A 24,480-nucleotide genomic window follows, 5' to 3' on the forward strand; every position below is an offset into this window, starting at 1 on the left:
AATTTCCTCTAGCCTGCGGTCCGGTTTCTTTCCCAATGAGCCCAGTCTTCCCCTCAGAGGGTAGGTCGGACAAATGGTGCTGGAAACCCGGGACGGGAGCTGAGGCCGTTGGCCCGGCCACGGCCCCCCTCCCCAACCTACCCAACACTGGCCCTGCCACCTCCACGTTCCGATTAAGGTAAGCCAAGTTTTTCTTGCTTTGCCTTCCCCCGCTTCCCGTCTCCTCTTCCTACAGCATGGTGCAGTTGCTCCCTCTCCGGCGTTCCGCACGGACTCCTTGCCTAGTCTCGGCCGAGCCAAGGTAGTCTTCCATTCCGGCTCTAGGAGCCTTCCGAGGGACAGCCGCCAGACGGGGGACGCCCCTCTGACCGCTTCCCTTTCTGTACTTAATTGTACTCCGGGGAATTTGCAACGAACGGGGATGCCTTTTCGTTGCATCTGCCCATCCACGCCGGAGAGTCTGTAGCTGCGCCTGCCATGGGAAATTCGGAGTCCAAAATACCTCTGAGCACCCCCCTTGGGTGCTTGCTGCGAAATTTTACCAAATTGGGATATTCCCAAACCCTCAGAAAGAAAAAGCTTATTTTCCTGTCCCAGGTGGCTTGGCCCCAATACAAACTCAGTAACCAGTCACATTGGCCCCCGACTGGCACTTTTGATTTCAACACCCTCCGAGATCTCGACGATTTTTGTCGCCGCGCAGGCAAGGACAATGAAATTCCTTACGTCCAGGCTTTTTGGGACCTCCGTACCCACCCCGACCTATGTTCTTCCTGCTCCACCTACCAAATCCTCTTATCTCGAACCCCCCGTAAATCTTCCTCCACTATCTCTCCCCCTCCCTACTCCTCACCGGAGGATCTGCCTGAACATGTGTCCTCTCCTGCCAATCTCAGCAACCAGTCGCCATCAACGGCACGCCCTTCCCCCACTCCCTCTGCACCTCCTACCTCAGAGGCCATGCCTCGCTCTTCCTCTACTCCCTCCGAGCCCCCTACTCCCTCCGAGCCCCCTCCCTCAGAGGCTGCACTTCCTCTTGCCTCTCCAGTGGCGGCCCACACCCGCTCCCACCAGCCAGCTATCCTGGCCCCACTCCGAGAAGTAGCAGGCGCAGAAGGTTTAATCAGGGTCCATGTTCCTTTCTCACTCCAAGACCTGTCCCAAATTGAGAAACGTTTAGGATCCTTCTCAGCCAACCCGTCCACCTATATTAAAGAATTCCAATACCTCACTCAAACATAAGAAGCCCTAGTCTGGTACACTCGACTAGATCCAGCCTCCCAAAACGGGGCCACTGTATTAGCCTCCCATTTTATCTCCCAATCAGCACCCGACATAAGAAAGAAACTAAAGAAAGCAGAAGAGGGGCCAGAGACTCCCATCCAAGACCTGGTAAAAATGGCCTTTAAAGTATTCAATGCCAGGGAAGATGCGGCTGAGGCTGCCCGCCAAACTCGTATGAAGCAGAAGGCTGCCCTCCAGACCCAAGCCCTAGTCTAAGGCCGGCAGGGAACCAGAAGCCCAAGGCCGAAACCCATGCCCCTCCAGGGGCATGTTTCAAATGTGGAAAGGAAGGACACTGGTCCCGAGCCTGTCCACAACCACGGCCACCAACTAAGCCTTGCCCTATCTGTCGGCTCCCGGGACACTGGAAGTCAGACTGCCCCAGCTTCCCCAGGGTGCCGGTTCCTCAAAACAGACACACTGGCGTTACGCAGCCGGCGGTCACCCTCAGTAGGGAGGAGCCTGCTTGCCAGGAGCCGACCTCTGAGGGAGCTCCGTTCCCCAGTCTACTAGGGCTGCTAGATGACTAGCGGGGCCCTGGCTTTCCGACTCCAGTTACCCTCGCCGAGCCTAGGGTCACAAGACATGGGGGCTACCTACTCCGCACTTCCTTCTTATTCTGGCCATCTCACCCCTTCCCAGGTCTTAGTCATGGGAATCGATGGGACCCCGAGTATCCCTTACCAAACCCCACATTCCCTAGGCCGAAACTTCCCTAGCTGTAACAGAACTATGCGGGTAACCACTAATATAACAGCCCCACGAGGAACGTTTTTCGGGTGTAACAAGACCTTAACAAAAACTCTCTACATTGGCCTTTCCTCATCTCTTTTATGCCTCCCGGTAACCCTAGTCCCTCGACTCACTATATATTCCCCAGCCGAATTCCAGATGCTGCAAACTCCCCATCGCCGCACCTGATGAGCTGCCTTCCTACCCATTGCCGTTGGAGTCTCCCTTGCTGGTTCAGCACTTGCAGCAGGATTAGGAGGAGGGGCACTAGTCCACTCTCACCTGGCCATAGCCCGACTGACCTCACAACTCCAAGCGGCTATTGATGACTCTACTGAGTCTTTAGCATCACTCCAACGACAGATCACCTCAGTTGCCCAAGTTGCCTTGCAGAACCGAAGAGCCCTGGACCTGCTCACTGCTGAACGAGGAGGGACCTGTATCTTCCTACAAGAAGAGTGCTGTTACTACATCAATGAATCCGGCCTAGTAGAAACCCGAATCGAGAGCCTCCAGAAACTCAAAACTAACCTGCAGAGTCAGAAGTTCTCGGCTGAAGCCACGGCGTGGTGGTCTTCCTCTATGTATACCCTCTTGTCCCCATTGCTTGGGCCCCTAGTAGCTGTTTGCCTAATCTTACTTATTGCTCCTTGCTTTCTACAGTTCCTACAGCGGCGCTTTCAAGAACTGACTCGAGTCACCATCCACCAGATGCTGCTCCAACCCTACCCTGAACGAGTGCAAGAAACAGACCTCTCCCCGAACATCCAGGTTCCTTAAGAAAAGAGACCTCTTCAGAACCCCCCGTCGACCCTTGTCAGCAGGAAGTAGCCAGAGAGACAACCGACGCCCCTGACCCCCTCTTTTTCTTTTCTTTAAGGAGTCGGGAATGTTTGGAAAACTCTGCCCCTACCGCAAAAGCTCTCTCTCTCTCTCTCTTTCCCTCCCCCACAAAGAGGCTCCCTTATCTCTCACTTTACATACCGGCCCTAGCCCTCCCGCTGCCCAGCTTCCCACCGCCCAGCTTCCCACCCAGCAGTTCAAACTGACCAACAGTTGCCCACCACCTCGGCTTTTGGCTTCCCCACCCCCCAGCCCTTCAGCCCCCTATAAAACAACCCTGCCCCTCTGAGCGGCACGGCCATTTTTCCTTTTCGTCCCGGCTGGTCCGCCCGGAGGCTCTTTCCTCTCAATAAAGCCTGAACTTAAGGAATTTCCTCTAGCCTGCGGTCCGGTTTCTTTCCCAATGAGCCCAGTCTTCCCGCAGAGGGTAGGTCGGACATAACCTACAATAAATACATTTTTCCATGTGACCTGCTTTACCTATACATGCATGTATGCATATTTATGTGCACACATGATCATTTCAAAAACAGTATCTTTACTACATGAAATGCACTCTGATAGTTTCTATGCTATTTTTAAAGCTGTTCATGATATTATATTACTCTCATGACCCCAAATGAGTGTTTATCCATATTTGGAAAAAGACTGCTTTAGAAAAACAATATTATTGGCTACTTAGAACATGTTCCCCCATTCCCTGCTCTCCCACCTCCATTCCTTTTTTGACATCACTCCCTCCACCTGGCAAAACCTTGCTCTTTCCTCTCCGTGTATACATCCTCTGTCCCAGTCCTTCTCTAAGCACTTATTTAATTTCCATCTCTTTCATAAAGTCTGCTTTAAACCTCCAGCCCAAAAGCACTTTCTCCTTTTATCATCTCCCATAGCACATTTTCTGTTCCTCAACTGTGTGCTTCAAAGTTTCTGCTTCATAGAACAGCCATCTATGAATCTCTTTTTCATTTGTTCTTCCTTTTCTTTAAGACAGGGTCTTGCTGTGTCACCCACACTGGAGTGCCGTGGCCCATCATAGCTCACTGCAGCCTGGAACTCCTGGGTTTGAGAGATCCTTCTGCCTCAGCCTCCCACGTACCTGGGACTACATGGCACATGCCACCACCTGGCTACTTTTTAAAATTTTCTGCAGAGATGGGATCTCACTTCATTGCCCAGACTAGTCCTAAACTCCTGGGCTCAAACGATCCTCCGTCCTTGGCCTCCCAAGTGCATCTTTTTTATGTGCCCTAAAGTGCTCAGAAATTCTGAAGGGTGTGTTATTAAGCATTTTGTATTTTACACACAGTCCAACACAATGCCTGGTACTCTGTAAGCCCTGAATAAATGTTTATTGAATTGAAATAGGCAAATATTTATTACTAAGAATGTAACATGGCTTACACATGGAATGTTTATCCCTTTAATTGGAAACTAAAAGTCTAAAATATATTGTAAGTGCTCAGTAAATGCTTATAAAGACAGAGAAAATGGATAACCCTGTACTTACCAGTTTTCATTCCAGTTGCTAGAGTAGTTTAAGCACACTAGTTTAAGTACACCGAAGAGGAAGGAAATCATTCTATTTGTTAGGGCCCCAGCAGAAAAGGGGTATACTAGTTTTGGCAGTCCTAAGCAGAGCTACCATCTATATATCCTGAGCTGAAATAGTAGTACTTGAGAAAGCTTGATATGGTCTCTTTTTGTCCATCAAACAAAGATGCGTGACATCCCCCTTGTACTATTAATTGTAGTGTTGGTAGGGTCCAACTGAGTCATGTAAGAAGAGAAAATAACCCAGGAAAAATTCCTTCATGAACCCCAACATGACCTGAAATACTCATGGTCATTTAGAGTGAATTTGCTATAATCTGTTTAAGTATGACCCATAGGACTTATTCTCAGAAATTCAAGTATGACTTAGTACCAAGAAATCAATTATAATATTCCATTATATTCACATAACAAAAAAGAAAAAATATATTAATATATCACTAGATTCTGACAAGGTACTCGATAAATCCAGCAGTCATTTCTTTTCTTTTTTTTTTTTTGAGAGAGAGTCTCACTCTGTCACCAAGGCTGGAGTGCAGTGGCACGATCTTGGCTCACTGCAACCTCTGCCTTCTGGGTTCAAGCGATTCTCCTGCCTCAGCCTCCTGAGTAGCTGAGACTACAGGCCTGTGCCACCATGTCCAGCTAATTTCTTGTATTTTTAGTAGAGATGGGGTTTCGCTGTGTTAGTCAGGATGATCTTGATCTCCTGACCTTGTGATCCTCCCTCCTTGGCCACCCAAAGTGCTGGGATTACAGGCGTGAAGCACCATGCCCAGCCCCAGCAGTCATTTCTAATAAGACTCTAAGTAAAATAGGAATGGGAACAATAATCTATATAAGCATGATAAAGATTTTACCAATATTGAAAAGTAATCATCAAAAAAATGGTAAAATATTAATGCTAAATCCATTTCCACTAAAATTATTAACTTTTTATTTAATATTATTTTGAAGATGATAGCTAGTGAAACAAGGATATGAAATAAAGAGTGCACACATGTTCTCACTTATAAGTGGGAACTAAATGAGGAGAACTTATGAACACAAAGAAGGAAACAACAGACACTGGGATCTACTTGAGGGTGGAAGGTGGGATGAGGAAGAGGAGCGGAAAAGATAACTATTGAGTTGTTAGTTAATTAATTAATTAATTCCTTGGTGATGAAATAATCTGTACAACAAACCCCTGTGACATGAGTTTTTGTAACAAACATTCACAGGTACCCCTGTACCAAAGAAAAGAAGAGAAAAAGGGAGGGAGAAAGAAAAGAAGCAAGGGAAGGGGAAGGGGAAGGAGGAGGAGAAGGGAAAGGGAAACGGGAAGGGGAAGGGGAAGGAAAGGGAGGTTGTAGATATTATTAAAAAAACACAAAAAAAGATTTTATTCATAGACTATATGACTGTATATTTAAAAACCCCAAGACAATATAGAGTTTTTGGAAAAAATCCACTATAATTAACATGATATATTAATAATTACTATAATTGCAACTAAGGGAGTTGTAAACCAGAGAAAAAGCATGTGAATCAACAGCTTCTCTTCCTATAAACTTAAAGCAAATTAGAAAGGAAAATGAGGACAGCAGCATCAAAATCAAAGCAATTTTAAGGCTCTATAGGAAATATGACCCAGTATCTTCAACTAATAAATATAAGGGTAAAATATGAAGGGGAGAAACATAGATTAAGAGAAACTTAAGAGACATATCAGCTAATTGCAATGTAAGATTTTTTAGCTACAATTAGAACAAACTGATAATGGGGGAAATTAGGATAGAGGAAATTATTAAGAAATCACTTTTGGAGTTCTATTTGTGTACTTTTCCTTAGGATATGGAAATCAGCAAGAGAAAGCCATTCTCATCCTAGCAATGATGAAAGGCCAGGAAATCTCAAACACGGTATGTTTCCTTGAACTCAGAGATCTGAGATGACAAGACAGTAAAGTGAATTCCAAAGAGAAGCCACTCCAAGGAGAGACAGGCCCTGAAAACTCTCTCAGCTTTGGTAAAGCACAGGAGAAAGAGGAGGCTGCCATAAAAAACAGATAATAACAAATCATGTAAGAGTTTAAAAACATTCTTAAATGCTTGGTATAGGCTATCATGCTACTCTAAAATCACTTGGAGTACCAGGTACAAAGGGCACATTTTCAAGTTCTTTCCCACAGATGTCCCCTGGGTCCCAACAAGAAATTAGGAACAAGGAGGGAAACTTGGTGGTGCAGGAATGGAGGAGATGATCAGCTGCCGCTGGGAAACAAGCACGAAGCCCTTCTGCTTCCCAAACTCTTCTCTCATGAAACATACTCCTAGGTGCAGCAGCCTGCACCCTTCTCATCCCCAGGTCCAGAAAACGATCTATTGTCTCTGAGAGATGGGCAAAAGTAGAAACCCTCCTGTCTCTGGGGAGAGGGTAGGAAAACTTCTGCTCAGAATCCTGCACCAATACTAGTCAGAGGTCATTGCTTCCAGGGAAGGTTTAAGAGCCTGGAAATAGAACTCTATTTTGTGTCACAGATTTGTAGTCACTACTGAAAACTGAGGGTGAAACAGGAACACTTAAAAAACTCTCCAGTACCCTTCTTCCCCAGTTTCGGTACCTAGTAAAAATATGCCACTGCAGTGGGAATTTGAAGTCTGTGGTACACAGACGGTTAAAACAGAAACAGTAAAACCCAAACCCAGTTCACCACTTGACCAGATTAACTTAACCTTCTATACTAACTGCCCCAAAAAAGAGCTGTACCTATTTCTAAGCATAAATACAATTTACCTGAATGTCTACTGTTCTAATCCACATATTGTTCAGCATTCAAGAAAAATTTATGAGACCTACCAAAGCAAGAAAAACCAAACCATTGTCAAGAGATAAAGCAATCAGCTGAAGCACAGTCAGAGATGAATCAGAGATTGGAGCTATCGGGCAGCGTATTTAAAATAACCATGTCTAATATGTTAAATGAGCTAATGGAAAGGATAATTACACAAACAGATGGGGAATTTCAGAGAGCTGAAAACTATTTTAAAAGAATCAAAAAGAAATGCCAAAACAAAAACAAAACAAAACAAAACAAAACCAGTATCAGACCCGAAGAATTCCTTCAACAGGCTCATCACCAGATTGGACACAGCTAAGGAAAGAATCAGTGAACTTAAAGATGTTCCAATAGCGATGATCTAAACTGAAACACAAGCAGAAAAAAGGGGTGAAATAAAAGAGAACAATGAATGTTGGAGCTCATTTATCATCACAAATTATCTGACACATGTGTGATTGGAGCCTCAGAAGGACAAGAGACAAAGTATGGGGAAGGAGAAATATTTGAAAAAATGATAGCTGAGCATTTTCTAAAATTAATGAACAACAACAAATCACAGACCCAAGAATTCAAGAGAACCCCAAGTGGGGTTAAACACACACACGCATACACACTTAGACATATTGTTAATATAATTCAACTTTTGAAAATCAGAGATTCAAAAAATATTGAAGTCAGTCAAAGGCAGGAGATGGTGGGGGGGTACTTTACATACAGAGGAATAAACATAAAAATTAAATCTGACTTCTTGGAAACGATGTAAGCCAGAAAACAATTGGATGACGTATTTAAAGTCTTTAAAAAAAGAAAATGTTTTTAACTTTTTAGGTGTGATGATAGTACTGTGGTTATGTGGTTTCTCTGAACAAGAGCCCTTATATTTAAAGATTCATCTTGAAATAGTTATGGATAAAACAATAAGTTACAGAGGATTGCTTCACAATAATCAGAGAGGAGGGTTCCCCTGTGAATGAGGGTAGAGATGAAGGAATATTAACCACAAGTTTATGGCAGTTGAAACAGCAGTGACAGGAACATGGGGATTCAATATGATATTCTCTCTACTCTTTTACATTTTAAAGATTTCCATAACAGAAATGATTTTTAAAGAAAGAGAAATTTTTAAAAAGAAGAAACAAAATGGATAAAAAAAGGTAAGCATATCACAGCACATACTCTACTAGGTTTTTCTGATTTTTTGGCTCTATTTAACTGTTCCTCTCTAATTCATAGAAAGTTCACAGGTCTCCAAACTGAGATCACAAAAGGCTGCCCCCACCCTCCCCAGTAATATCAACCCAAGAAAGCCTACCAGTGCCAAAGCTTTCTTCCCCACACAGATTGCACCGTCCTGAGTCCATCAGATTTGAGAAGAATCTCCATCCAGCTGGGGTCTCATATACAGGAACCTTCATTGATTTGGCCACTCTGAAAAGTGAAATTTGGAAAACTCAATTTATATACGTCATTTCTTCCCCCACCCCCAGCACAGCAGGAAGTCTTTAGGATTTGCTAATTCCATAGCTAGATTTCAGAAAAACTTGGGTAGTGTTGACAGATTTCAGGATATCAAGCCATAAGTTAGAAAATAATAAATAACCCATTTCAATGGTTCTCAATTTTGCTTTTCCATCATATAGAAAATATTAAGTTAATATATAAAATATTTTTTACATTTGTTTCACTCCAGTACATTTTTCTTTATCTTTTTGGAAAGAGTCCATGTGGGGATATCAGAATCTAAATTAAGAGGGTATTTGGATACAAACACTTTGGAATATTGTTTAACAGTGTCTACTAAAGCTGAACTTACCCATAATCTATGAACCAGAAATTCAACTCCTAGAAATTACTAATGGCATGTAACAGATACTGTAATGCATTGCTCAGATTTACCCGGACCATACCCATCCACCCACCCGCCCCGCCATACACACATGCATGCACACACACCACACACACACACACACACACACACACACACACACACACACACACATATTTTAGACATTTTAGGATTAAAATATGCAGCTACTAGGAATGCTGATTGCTGACAGCTCACAGATGTGGCCTCTATTCTCCGCCAAAGAGATGTCTTACCCCAAGTCATGTTCCCATCCCTGGGCTAATCCACATACAACAACTGGTATAAAGATCTGGCCTCCTTGCCCCAATTTAGCGCAACTCTAGAGGGCCATTTCAGCTCCAGAGCTCCCCACAGGTTAACTTAACTCACAGGTCAACTTAACAAAGGCGGAGGCCTTTGTTGTGACTGCATTTTAGTCCAACTTCTCTGTGTTCAATCCTCCTTTCTCGCTCCCCCGCAAGTTTTGATCTTGAATGCAACTTTGATCTTGAAGGCAGAAAGGAATAAACTTCCTGAAAGCAAATATCTCTCAGAGCTGCTTCCTGGGGAACCCAGTGTACAATGTTGCTCAACAGGGTGTATATGTAAGATTTTACAAGAACGATCATAGAATCATAATTTGTAATAACTGACAATCCAAATGCCCACCAAAATAGAATGGACAAATAATTTGTGATATATAATGTAATACCATAAATCCTATTGTGCAAACTATGGCTGCACGCAACAATTTCAATGAATCTCACAAATATAAGCCAGATGGGATCTAGCTTATGATGGTTTGACTTACAATTTTTCCCCTTTATGATGGGTTTATCCAGATACAACCCCACTGTTAAGTTGAGCTCCTATGATTTATGGTGGGGTTATGGTTTCTACTGAATACCTATTGCTTTTGTACCACCATAAAGCCAAAAATTCATAAGTTGAACCATCATACATCAGAGACTGTCTGCGGTGTTGCCGGCATTAAATGCGTTTTTGACTTAACAATATTTTTGACTTAAGATGGGTTTATCAGGATGCAATCCCATTTTAAGTCAAAGAGCATCTGTATTGAGTAAAAGAAGTCAATAACAAAGGCATATATACTGTATTGTTCCACTTAGATAAAATTCAAAAACAGCCAAAACTTATCAATGCTGTCAAGTTTCTGGCTCAGAGGCTCAGAGAAGTCAAGTTTTTGTTCAAAGTCTCACAGAGGTAAGAGGCAGTGCTAGAATTGGGACTAGATCTGCTTAATTTCTCATACTTCATTTCATTACATCATGCTGTCTTTCCAAATGTCTTAGTGCTTCATGAGGGATGTAGATCTCAAAGCATGCTAGGGAATGAGCTGGTACAACAGAGATTGCCCTGAAGAGTTTCATCTTCTTCATATGCTAGCAACTGAAAGAGAAAAATACCAAATGCCTACCAACAGCAAGATTTAGTTATTTGAAGGCTGTGAGTGCAGAGGGTGACCATAGAGTGGAATCACTCAGGGTCTTGAGAAAGAAGAGGAAGAAAGACAAACACAGGATAAAATATACCACATAGTAACGATTCCTTTAGGCTGGCTTTCTGTCCAGCTAAAGGAAAAAACATCTATACTCCTGTCATGGAAATGTGAAGACCTTCCTTTTCACAAACCCTAAATACAATGAATGTATTCAGGAATGAAAAATTGTGTGCTGCCTCTTCCAGTTTGCACTGAAAAGCACTTTTTGAGTAGTCAGCTGTCATTTCAAATATTCCGTCTTCTTTCTTTTGCAACAATTTAAGAAAGATATAGAATCATGCTTACATCCTGGCAGGAACAATGAGAGAAATCAACTCCAACCTGTACAGCAAAGGTAAATGATTCATTTACCTTTATAATAACATTATTTTCAAGGTCAGAAGACTATGGAAGGTAAGAATAAGATTAATTTTATGGTCAGAAGCTCAAGGAAGAGAGAATAAGTCACACAGAATCCTTCCAGGGGCAATACATAGTCAAGCCCGGGTCAAAGTTAACTCAACAAAGATGAATGCATATGGATAGCAAATAAAACATGCAACATGGGGCAGAGGTGAGGGTGAGAGTGAGGGTACAGGGTGTGGAGATGTATATTTTCTGACCAAAACATTCTTGTGGGTCCAAAGCCAAGTTGGCAGGTCTGAAGGGAGGGGAAAGGATTTCCCTAGCTCCCACCCTTTCCAGTTAATCACTGTCAGGAGGTCATCAAGCTGAAGGCTGTGGCTGGATTTTAAAGGACCAGATACTTTTATAACTGTGAGCCACAGTTGCAGCTATGCAAGCCAAGATAACAATATGGGTAATCAAATTCCAGGATCCTGGGTATGAGTTAATTGTGTCCTAGTGTCCAAAAGGAATTTCCCTCCCTCCTCCCTCTCCAGAACTTGGGATTCATCCCAAACACAGCATTCAGCAGATACCATGCGTTAGACGGGTTTTTGGCAGGAGGCCCCTGGAATCTCTGAAATCCTCTAGTACAAAAGCTAAAAATGAATCTGCCCATGCTGAGGGTCTGAACCCTTCTCCTTAACTGCCTGTCATTGTGTGGGGGAGATAAAAATGAGAACTCACTTCCTAGGAAAGGTCAGAGTAGGAAGGGAAAAAAAGAAAAGTAACCTGGGCCACTATTTTCTTGCAAGTGAGAATGAGCTTGAAAATTATGCTGGATATAACTCTTTAGTTTGAATTTTAAAACCTCCTAAAACGTGACTTAGGTTGGAAATTATCTCAACCTAGCTTTCCAACAGTTCCTCATACACTACTACCTATGTGGTTTTTTTTTTTTTTTTTGAGACGGAGTTTCACTGTTGTTACCCAGGCTGGAGTGCAATGGCACGATCTCCGCTCACTGCAACCTCTGCCTCCTGGGTTCAGGCAATTCTCCTGCCTCAACCTCCTGAGTAGCTGGGATTACAAGCACGTGCCACCAGGCCCAGCTAATTTTTTGTATTTTTTTAGTAGAGATGGGGTTTCACCATGTTGACCAGGATGGTTTCGATCTCTTGACCTCGTGATTCACCCGCCTCAGCCTCCCAAAGTGCTGGGATTACAGGCTTGAGCCACCGCGCCTGGCCAGGATTACATTTTATATGTCTTCATGGCTCCCTCAATATCTAAAATTAAACAATACCTTGCCAGACTTGCCCTCAATAAAAGCTATATGGTTTCAGTTGACTAATAAATATTATTTAAGGGGCTGTTAAAAGGGTTGTTAAATAGCATAGGACCTAGTAAATCTATTTTATGGCCTTTGCTCCTTGTAGCTTTCTTTAAATTATAATTAAGTCATTTCTGCATGTTTTATTTACATTCATCATTTTGAGAAAGGAGAATTTCTTCAGGTATTAATTAGTGGAGCTACTAGGATGTGACAAAGGCATATCTTAGAAAGGCAGATCTTACAGAATGAAGGCAGTGACTAAATGATCATCAAAGGTTTGAGGAGCAAAAGGACACATTATTATTATTATATTATCATTATTTTGAGACAGAGTATCGCTCTGTCACCAGGCTGGAGTGCAGTGGCATGATCTTGGCTCACTGCAACCTCCACCTCCCAGGTTCAAGCAATTCTCCTGTCCCAGCCTTCCAAACAGCTGGGATTACAAGTGCGTGCCACTACATCCAGCTAATTTTTTGTATTTTTAGTAGAAATGGGGTTTCACCATGTTGGCCAGATGGTCTCGATCTCTTGACCTCATGATCCGCCTACCTTGGCCTCCCAAAGTGCTGGGATTACAGGTGTGAGCTACTGCACCTGGCAGGACACATTATTATTATTTTTTTTTTTTTGAGATGGAGTTTCACTCTTGTTACCCAGGCTGGAGTGCAATGGCGTGATCTCGGCTCACCACAACCTCCATCTCCTGAGTTCAGGCAATTCTCCTGCCTCAGCCTCCTAAGAACCTGAGATCACAGGCCCATGCCACCATGCCCAGCTAATTTTTTGTATTTTGAGTAGAGACGGGGTTTTACCATGTTGACCAGGATGGTCTTGATCTCTTGACCTCGTGATCCACCTGCCTTGGCCTCCCAAAGTGCTGGGATTACACGCTTGAGCCACTGAGGACACATTATTTTTATCTTACCAGTCTGATGGTCACCCTACCCTTATGTGATCAAACAGGATAGTAGATATAAAAGTAACTGAAAAGTGCCCTGAAAGCTCACTAAGCATAGGGGTGCTAACATGTCCACCTTGGTGCCTCCAGTGTCCTGGCCATTGCTTGCCCATAGCAGGTATTCAAATATTGATTAACCCAAAGCACTATATGATTATGTATGATAAGAGTGTACTGGAATATCACATATTGATGACCATTTTTATCTTGCAAACACAGACTGATCATATCAAGTGCATGAGGCATATCCAGCTGTTCTTGGAATCCTACTTCAAGAAAGTGGTGACAGATTTAAAGAGCACAAGATCCAGGTGTCTCTTCCTTTCCTCTGTCTACAAATGTCCACTTGCTTGAGAGCCAAGAAGGGCCCATGGTACTATTTTCTACACACTGAACTCTCAACCCCTTTTTGAAACCCTCAAATACATAGATTAGAAAAAGATATTTGCATCATATATATCTAACAAAGGACTTACATGCAGTTTATATTTTAAAAACTCTTATAAATCAGTTTTTTTAAAGGCAGATAACCTTAAAAATGGGCAAAAGTCTTGAACAGGAACTTTATGAAAAGGGGATATTCAAATAACAATTAGCATATGAAAACATTCTCAACATCACTAGAGATCAGGGATATGCAAATTAAAACCACAATGAAACATTACTATGTATCCACAAGACTAGCTGGAAAGAGTGGTATTGCCAAGTGCTGGTAAAGAAGTGGAGCCCTAATGTATGGTTAAACGGATGCAAATTAGTACCAACTGTGGTGTACTTATTCAATGTGGTGTATTCACACAAAGGAATACCATAGGACAACAAAAATGAACTGCCTGCCACTATATGAAACAATAAGAATGAAAGTCATCATCATAACATTGAGTGAAAGAAGCCAGACCCAGAGGAATATACACTGTATGATTTCATTTACATAACATTCAAAAATAGACAAAACTCATCATTGATGGGAAAAGTCAGAATAGTGGTTGCCTCTCAGGAGAAGAGAGGAAAGTGATCAGCATGGGGAACAAGGAGGCTCCAAGTGCTATTTTGTTTCTTGATCCAGATAGTAGTTACATGGGTGTGTTCGTTTTGCAAAAAATTCCTTGAGGTAAACATTTACAAGTTGTCCTTTTCCGTATGTCCATTATACTTCAATTAAAAGTTTATTTGAAAGAAAAAGCCCTCTGCAGTGTTTATGACTAACTGCATGCTTGAATTAGCGATGTTTACATAATCCCAAGAAACAAACTACTGAGGATAGGGTTTAACAGCATCCTGGATATGCTGGTCACTGTCTAACAGACATTTAACAAAACAGCCCTCAAGTTAGCGCTTCAGTATTTTCACATCGGTGAGTTCACTCCCAGATCCTGTCTTTGGTGTCTAGCACTGCTGGCTGGGCTGCTTTATCGTAAAAGGCTTATATGACTTTGTACTTTAAAAGCCTTCTTAAGAAAATCTACCTGGTTCATATACGAATGAGGCTGAGTTCAGCTAAACTTGGTTTCCTGATAACAATCTTAAAATTTACCCTTAAATCCATTTTTTGGACAGAAAAAATCACACTTTCAGATGTTAATAAAATAAACATAAAACATGAGGCTGTCATAATAAAATAACTACAAAAGTTTTTCAACTATATATATAAATTTTAGCAGAGTGCTATTCAATCCTGCGGCCTCCATTATTTCAGCCTGGTCTAAACCTCAAAAATCCACATATTAACTCCTTCTGTGCCTGTCTTAACCTTAGAAAGATTGTAAGGCTCAAATGGGATAGTATATAATTTTGCAAAATGGCCTACAGAGTTGCAGCATTATCACTGTTCTTAGTACCAGACCTTTCACTTAACCCAAAGGGAACTAAATATATCACTTTAAAAAAAAAAAAAAGCAAAAGATAATTGTATGTCTCATGGTATCTCTAAACTTCTAGAGTTTGACAAATTATAAAACAAATAAAGGTGGACCCCGACCTGATGGGATTTTGCCGCTTTACCTAGACACTTATCTACTTTCATTTTAGGTAGGTGTCATGGGGAAAAGTAGAGGACTCTTGCCAATTAGATCTTAAATTTTGTTAGGCAACATAGGCAGGCAGATTTCTGGAAATCCTGACTTTACTTGAAAGAAAAGAAACTTAGCTTTAGGAAATTGACCAAAAATCCAAAAGAACAATATGTAAAATTGTAACTACCACAGTTCACTCTCTTCAACTATTAAATAATCTGGACCTCTGTGTCTGGGGAATTACAAGTGTCTGTGTTTACAGCCTTGATGCTTGAGCACTTTAATGTAAGCTGTTCCCGGTTCTGGTTATTTTCAAAGAAAATAAATTGTTGAGGGTCTAGGGCTGGGGAATTTTAAGTCTCAAGTGCTCCAGCTAAGGTGAGGGATAGTCAAGAGACAATTTTCAGCCATCCTTCAGGCTTCCATGGGATTCACCCCAGACCAGCAAGAAATGAATCATCTTCTTATCTTTTTGTTTTGTTTTGCTTTGTATTTTCCAGGATATGCAGACTCTTATTGAAGTTTTATTTAAAGAAAAACAACCTATATAATACTCTTGGAAGATTTAAAATCAGTTCATTTACACCTATAAACTAAAACTGGTAGTAACCGACATGACAGCTCCAAGATAAAGTATTTCTGTAAACAAAGCTTCTTATGTTTCTTAAACTATTTTTGTTTTTTCCTTTCTATATCCAATTAGCATGTTTTCTTAGTATTATAGAAATCTTGTTAAATCTATGCTATAAGACAAGAGGGAAAGGATACATCTAGGTGCTGGACATTAAATGAATACACAGCAACTATAAATGGATACTCGCTCTAAAAGGAGAAAACAGAGAAGACTGGCATGTGTATAATGCTGCTTCACTACTCTATGAATAACAGCATAATTCTATGAGGCATGAGTATCCATTGAAATACAATGGCATTATCAGTGCTCCTAAAACAAACACCTGTTCCTGGCTCTGGTGTTTCATATTGGATTCTGTTTCCCAGAGACCTCACTGTCTGTCCCCAGCCTTCTATGAGGGAGGAAAAAAGAATGGGCAGAATATTCTATAAGTTGGGTCTAAATATAAGGAAAAGATGGATAAATGTAATCACATTAAAAACTATAAAATTTCCATTTGTCAAAGACACTAAAAAAATGAAGTAAGCCATAGATTGAAAGAAGATAGTTGCAATGCATAAAATTGAAGGATTAATGGCTAATTTAAATGAGGAAGTCCTATAAACTGATAAGAAAAACTCAGATGACCTAAGCAAGTTACAGGGGAGGAAGAGTGATTGGCCAATATGAAACTATATAGTAAATCAGGGAAATGAAAATTAAAGTAACAGCCAGGTACCATGTCACATGCATCACATTAGCCAAATAAGAAAAAGGAGGCCAGGAAAGGTGGCTCATGCCTGTAATTGCAGCAGTTTGGGAGGCCAAGGTGAGTGGATCACCTGAGGTCAAGAGTTCAAAACCAACCTGGCCAACATGGTGAAACTGTTTCTATTAAAAATACAAAAAAATTAACCAGGCATGGTGGTGGACACCTGTAATCCCAGCTACTTGGGAGGCTGAGGCAGGAAAATTGCTTGAACCTAGGAGGCAGAGGTTGCAGCGAGCTGAGATTATGCCACTGTACTCCAGCCTGGGTGACAGAGTGAGATTCTGTCTCAAAAAATATAAAAGAAACAAAGAAAGAAAGAAAAATCTAATAATACCAGGTATTGGTGAAGTGTCACAGGAAAATAGAAAAGAAATAAAAAAGACAGAAGGATTATAAATTGGTACACTCAGTTATTTGAGAATTCCTAGCAGACTTGATCATGCCTTGTAATCCAGCTAGCCCACTTCTGGTATTTTTCCCTAGAGAAACTTGAATACACGAACACAAGAAGATGAGGTTCAAGGATGTTTATTACTGCACTATAGTTGAGAGAGAAATAGAGCTAAATCAGAAGCAACCTATTATTCATCAGAAAGGTACTAGACAAGCTGTAGTTTATTTCTACAGTGACAAACAGCCATAGTACATGAGCACCAAATTATAGAATGCAAAAGAGTCGCAAAAAAGAAATTGAATGTACTTTTTTCTTACAATATCATCTCAGATTCCTGCTATGCCAATTACTGTTCCTTCATCAATAGTCCATATTGAAAATCTAGTGGGATATCATTCCAACTCTTTAATAACAGGTTTCAGATATTTGCAACACTGAAGAATTAATGGAACTAAATGAAGAGACACAACACTATCTGGCTCAGAGAAGCAACTAGAACCCACTGATGCCACCAGGGCTGTGGAGGATTTCGGAAGAGCTACCCGGCCCCATAACTATGCCTCTGACGGCAGAAGGCAAGTCTGTGCACACTAGCTGCAGCTAGCTGCAATTAATTAGCCTGGGCATTTCCCAAGGTACTTTTTGCCTTTCATTGATGTGAATAGAATGCAAAACCTTTCCTGTTTTGTTTTTTAAATTAAGAGATGGTGTTGGCCAGGTGCAGTGGCTCACATCTGTAATCCCAGCACTTTGGGAGGCCAAGGCAGGCGAATCATGAGGTCAGGAGTTCAAGACCAGCCTGGCTAACATGGTAAAACCCCATCTCTACTAAAAATACAAAAATTAGCGGGCTTGGTGGCGCACGTCTGTAAATCCAGCTACTCGGGAGGCTGAGATAGGAAAATCACTTGAACCTGGGAGGCAGAGTTTGCAGTGAGCCAAGATCATGACACTGCACTCCAGCCTGAATGACAGAGTGAGACTCTATCTCGAAAAAAAAAAAGGTGTTTATATTCTGCGTACTACAAACATTTTCCCCTTCCTTTTCTCCTGCTAACCTGTCCACCAATATCACAGAGAAGAATTCATCAGTCCGGTTATGGTTCTTAAGTGAGACTGCCATTTTTGGCTCTCTTTAGGGAGTTCCTGGTTTTTTGAAAATAGATTAAATATCTCTCAGGGGCAAAATTCTCCAAATTCCAGTTGGAGATGCCCTGAGTAGAGCCTTTGGGTTCCCCGGGGGTTCCCTTTGGGAATGTGAATGGCAGCTGTCCATGGTGGGTTCGGAATACCATGGACTGAACACCACATTCCACCTGTTTCATTTCATCATGTAACCCTGATCTGTGACCCAATGGATGAAGCAGGTTGCTGTTTCCTGTGAAGCCAAATCAGGTCACAGGCAGCTCTCTCTGCATGATTCTGAGAAAACGGGCATATATCAAGGGATGCAGAGGCAGCCACCCCACCTGAAAGGTACCACCTTCAAGACTGTGCTTACCTTCCCAGGGTTTCTTTTGGTCACTCAGGTTTGGGTTTAATTTTATCAGCAAGCATAAACAAAGGTCGTGCCATACTAATACTGCTCTAATGTTACCTTTAAAAGAAATGACTGTAATCCCAACACTTTGGGAGGCTGCGGAGGGGGATATTTTGAGCCCAGGGGTTTGAGGCCATCCTGGGCAAAACTCCTGGCTCAAAAATAAGAAAAACTACAAAAATTAGCCAGGTGCAGTGGTGTGTACCCGTAGTCTTATCTACTCGGGAGGCTGAAATGGAAGGATGGCTTGAGTCCAGGAGTTCAAGGCTGCAGTTAGCTATAATATGCCACTGTACTCCAGCCTGAATAGCAGAAATACCCTGGCTGAAAAAAAAAACAAAACAGAAAGTTTAAGATAAAATTAAGTGATGGTGGATGAATTTCTAAATGGAATTATATACAAAGGGTTTGCTGGAAAGGATAATAACCTTATATGTTAATTCACCAAGTCCAGTGCCGTAAATTTATTGTGAAAGGTACTACTATGGTAAAAGTAGCCTCTCTACCTTGGCAGGATTTTTCAAACCAAATGCTCATTTCATTGTAAAACTTCACAAAGAGGGTAGAGCATACATTTTTCACATCTACACAGAGCATCTCGTGGAGTTGGTGGTTTCATTCAGCACACATGGGAAAATATTGCTAAGATTTACCAAGCAATATTTTCTCTATATGAATATGATAGAGGCATTCAAGGGCATTTACTACCACTGAACACTTCTGAAGAGCAAGGGAGAAGAAGGACTATATCAAATGCTCTTAACTTACATCAAGGATTCCCAGCAAGATGCCTTTTCCAAAGAGCCTTGAGAAAAAAGACATTGGAAGGGGATGCCCTGAAAGCAGAGATACTCCTCCTTCAGGTCCTGACTTGCACTAAGCTCTGAACTCAGCAGGGAGGGGCAGCCCTGCCTTAGCGTCCATTCTGGGACTCGCCTAGTGGGGACAGCTGGAGGCAAGACTAGTGAATGTGGCTGACAGCAAGTCTGTTAGGTATCTGAGTAACTTGTGCTCTGTTCCTCTGAGCAGTCTGGTTCTAGGGTTCAGACCCAGGGGAGGTAGTGGGGGAAGAGGAAGGAGATGGGAACAGCAGCTATTTGCATTCAGGGTCACCCGCACAGTGCCACCTGCGCTGAGACTGATCCTCTCTGAGGACCTAGTCATCTTTGGGAGACAGAGACCAAAATAGGTTGGCGAGAACAGGCAGTTCCTGAGGTCAACTGGAGAAGCAGAGACACCCCAGGGAGATGAGAAGGCCACTTAACTGACCCCTCTGCCTTCTCTGGAGACTGAGGCAAGGACCATGTTGGTTGCGTGGTTCCATTCCATGTAGGGGCTCTCGGGTGCTTAGGAGAAACTTCCTAATAAGAGAAGGGCAGGGAGATTTTACTTCAAGAACTAACTGCCAGAAAACAAGCAAGCCTGCTGGCGATAGAAGGGCAAAGGGCTAGTAGAAAAGTGAATGGAAGATTCCAGGGCCTCTAAGCCTAGAACTGCTTCAGGGGCACAGTCTTGAGGTGGGGGTCGAAGTGGTGAGCAGTCCCTTTAGGTCAAGATCCCACAGCCTACAGAGGAGGGAGATCAAGATGAATGAAGCAGGGGGTATACCTTTCTCTCTGTCAGGCCAGGGCTGAAGCCCACACTGTGCCTTTTGTGCTAAAGGTATCCCTTCTTCGAGACCCAATAATTTCTGGCTACTAAAAAGTATTATAACACACTGAGTTTCTCAGAACAGAACACTTTAATGCCATCTGCTGAAGCGTTGTCATAATAAAGATTCAAACATAGGGTGTTTGCGATGGGAATAATTCCCCCTTGGTATGTGGTGCCCTTACACAGTGCTCGTCCTGTGCAACTGGATGTAGCAGCTCACCATTGGCCTCACCTGAATTCAGGCAGAGTAGAACCTACTGTCCTCAAGTCCCCTAAGGACACTTCTGGTGTAACAGGAAATGAACTATACTCTTCACAGACTGTCACATGACTGAGAGTGGCCCTAAAAGGCTTTCACCATCTTTGAGCTGTTGAAGACACAACTTCGAATAGAACATTTTATTTTTTTCCAATTGTGTGCCCTGTGCAAAAGCATTCAATGGTGATAAGCTCTGTGAATGTGTGTGTGTGAAGCCCCATCCCATGTCACACCAAACATTAAAATACATCAGCATCTCAAATAAAACTCTACTTTTTACTCCAAAAGAAATTGGAATAATTTTTATAATTTTGCTTTCAAAATGATGAGGCTACAAGTCACTCATTTCATTAACTCTTGGCAATGATAATGCACATTCCAGAATCCTTTGAAAAGAAGAAAATATATCCTACAAATTATTTTCAAATGTTATGGTGATTTCTTGAAAATTAAATTTAAGAATAAAGTGACAACATGTTGCATTTTATACATATTCAGTTAGGTAGTTAATCATGTTGGTGTTGTGGATGTCTTCATCTGGGAGCTGATAATTGCTTTCAGGCCTTTAAGTGGTTCATGAATATCAACAGTCCTAGGCGAGGCGCTGAGAGTGCCAGTGAGGGATGAAATGCACGTGTGCACATGTGGTGTGCTTCTGCATGTTTGTCCGTGGATGTTTGTGTGGTAGGTGGCTGTGTATTTTGGGGACACAGAAGGATAGTTTAACTCATCAGGACTTTAGGTTGTTTCTTATACAATAAAGTTTCAGGAAGAGTCCTCCACCGTTCCTACAACATTCTGCATATCTTGTTTTTATTTTCATAAGGTTCTACAAATTCATTTCTGAACATTCCATCCCAGAATTCTGTTAGCCAACTCACATTTTCTCTGTCAATTTCCAGTGCAGTGAATTATGCAGATTTGGAGTATGATATACAGACACATGCAATCCCAGCACACTAACCCAGCACTAAGCTATTGACTGCATTTCTCTGAAAATCTTGAAACAATGTTCCAAAAGCAAGAAAAAGTGATCCTTCACTTATAACATATTTTCTAGCTGGATGAAATATGAGAGTGGATTTTTTTACCCTCATGAAACCAAAAGTGCATATCCAATCCAAATAAAAGTAGCAAATTGACTTCATATGATGCAAACTTTTATTAAACTTACAGTAAGATTACACATATGAAATTCCCAGATAGTGTCCTTAAAGGTCTAACCTAGCAAACAAGCTTGGACATGGTTCCCCCCTCTTTTTGTCAAGCTGTAAAACATTCTGAGACAGGGGAGCTGGTGGTGCTTAGTTATTCACTTTCTCAGAAGAGGTTAATGTTTTTCATACTTTCTTGATAATAGGAACCACCTGGTGTGCTAATTAAAAATGCAAATTCCTAGGCCTCTCTGCTAGAATATTCACCGTTACAGGTCTTGGTTAGGGTCCAAGTGTCAGTACTTAAAAGTAGTTTTTGTTTGTTTGTTTTTAATTTTTGGAGATTCTTGTTTTTAGGAGAGTTTATAAAACACTTGGTTAAGACAAACTGTACGCAAGTGACAACTGTATATATCTATTGTATATATCTATTCACAATTTTAATAGCTGCAAGTATTATACAGTGTTTAAAAGGTCCTCAAAGGGTATTATCTGATTGGGGGTCTAGAGCTGAACTGACATTGAACATTGGTGCTGGTTTGAGAGTCTATTTTGTGAAATGATGGCTATGCCAGTCAAACCCCAGCAAGCTGAGGTCCAGCCCTCACCTCCTCTTGACATCTCCCTTAAGTGTGAGAAAAGCAACTGTCCCCATCCCATCCCCATAGCTACTGTAAGCATCTTGCTGGATTTAAAATCTGACAGACTGGGTTTTGAAGTTCCACTCTGATACTATTAATTCTGTGACACTTGTAAGCTAGTCATTTATCGTCTCTTATCCTCAGTTCCTGCATCTAATATTAAAGAGGCTGTGCAGTAGAGTGAAACAAGCTTGGGCTTCTTGGATAGACAAACCTGGGTTCAAATCCTGACCCTCACCTTTCACTGGCTTTGGGGACTTGGGTAAGTCACTGGTTTTCTACAAGCCTTCATGTCCTCATAGGCAGAGATGGTAATAGTTGCACGATAAACACTCCATAAATGCAGCTATCACTTAACAGGCAAAAATCCTTACACTGGGTAGGGGAAGGTGCTTGTATGAGTTGAAAGTGCTCTGACCATGAGGTCCCCAACAGAGGGTACCCATAGCTGAAGCTGGCCTTGAGGAAAAGAATCTGTCCTCCCTTGAGGAAATACTCCTCAGTTTTACTTTCCAGGGACTCCAAAGGCTTGCAATTCCTGGACAAGCCTGCTTTTTGCCCGCCAGGACTTGGTGATACTGTTTTTCTCTCTTCAGCTAGCTGAGCCTTAACTGTCCTTTCAGTCTCAGCTTCTGGGAAGCACCACTAGAGCCCCAGGCCTATAAACTAAAGGTCTGTGTCCACTGCAACTTCATATGTTAAATCTTAACCGCCAACATGGTATTATTACGAGGTGAGGCCTTTGGGAGGTTATTAGTTCATAAGGGTGAAGCCCTTATAAAGGAGATTAGTGCCCTTATATTGGAGACTCCAGAGAGCTCCCTCAACCCTTCTGCCACATGAGGATACAGCAAAAAGACAGCCATCTATGAATGACGAAGCAGGCCCTTGCAATACACTGAATCTGCTGGGTCCTTGATCTTGGACTTCCCAGCCCCCAGAACTGTGAGAAATGCATTTCTGTTGTTTATAAGCCACCCAGTGTATGGTACTTTGCTACAGTAGCCCAAGTGGACTAAGAAGTCTAGAATGAGAGGTCCCTCCTGGGGTTCCCCGGAGAGACACAATCAGCCCACCATCTGCTGTCCCATAGCACCTCGAGCATTTCTGCCCTAACACCTTTCACACTTTGCTGTCCCCTGCATGCACCTCCAGCAGCTTCAAGAGAACAAGGGCTGTGTCCTCCTCTGAATATCAACTCAGTTCAGGGTCTGGCAATGAATAGGACTTGAGGGTGTAACTAGTGATTGAACAATAATCTCTGGACTACATTCCAATGGGCATAAGAAGGATGGATTATCAAAAACTCAGGGGTGAGGGGATTTAACATGCAGAGCCCCAGCTGCTTTGAAACTCACTGCAGGTAGTAAGTGGTGGTCCTGCTGCACGTGGACTATGGCCACACACAAAACAAGAGTTTGAGGACCCCTGAGCTAACTGAGAAGAGAAGGGAGGTCCTGGCTAGCGCAGGCTTGTTCATGAAATTAACACGACTCTTGGGTGCTGGGTGGAAGCTTCTGGGTGGGAATAGGCCTGTACATGAAGGTGCAGGGGTCTCAAGAGAGGCCGCCGCAGCCTTCCCTGAGTGTCTCCCAAACAACCCCTGGCTACCCGGGTGCCCTGGGAACAATGTTGCTGGTGGTGGACCTGTCCCAGAACAGAGGGGTCAGACCTTTGGAGGACACATACTGCCACATTTCTGTGATTTTGGTCTCTCCTGCAGCCTTTTATTTACTGGGGAATATAGTTCAAAAAGGTGGATTTCAAAGAAGAAGGTGAGTCTAGGATTAGAAGCAGCTGGAGAAGACAACCTGTTTGCCTACAAGTAGAAGCACCTCCTCCCCTCAAAGCCCCTTTCCCTCTTCCCTGTCTTGTAAAATAAACCATAGTTTATTTCAGTGAAATCTCTATAGGTTTGCAATAAACCCTTTCTTTTTCTTTGCTCCCATTTAATTTCTTTCTGCCCCTTGCAACGCAAATGCCTGTATTTAAACAACCAGTATCCTCAGACTCCTAACTGGAAAACGGAGGTACCAAGAGATTAAACAGTTTGCCCAAAGCTACAAACTGGCAAGTGTCCGGGCAGGGAGTCAGGCCCTGACCTGCCTAATTCCAGAACCCACTCTCTGCACACTGAATCATGCCAAGACATTCTTCAGGACCTCTAAGGGTATTTCTGGATATGTGTTGCCTATAAAAACATTGTATAAAACGTGTGC

The 24,480-nt window shown here is 42.3% G+C and overlaps 1 protein-coding gene across 2 annotated transcripts in view; it reads right to left on the bottom strand.

The window, feature by feature from the left end:
- The window catches only part of PGM5 (phosphoglucomutase 5), a 186,240-nt gene that overhangs the window by 71,552 nt on the left and 90,208 nt on the right, over nucleotides 1-24,480 (bottom strand). For both annotated transcript variants that reach the window (XM_035301748.3, XM_035301750.3), the window contains exon 7: nucleotides 8,547-8,662. In XM_035301748.3, coding sequence (XP_035157639.2) covers nucleotides 8,547-8,662 — 116 coding nt within the window. The remainder of the gene's footprint in view (nucleotides 1-8,546; nucleotides 8,663-24,480) is intronic.

Source organism: Callithrix jacchus, chromosome 1 (assembly GCF_049354715.1).
Source record: "Callithrix jacchus isolate 240 chromosome 1, calJac240_pri, whole genome shotgun sequence".
NCBI lineage: Eukaryota > Metazoa > Chordata > Mammalia > Primates > Cebidae > Callithrix > Callithrix jacchus.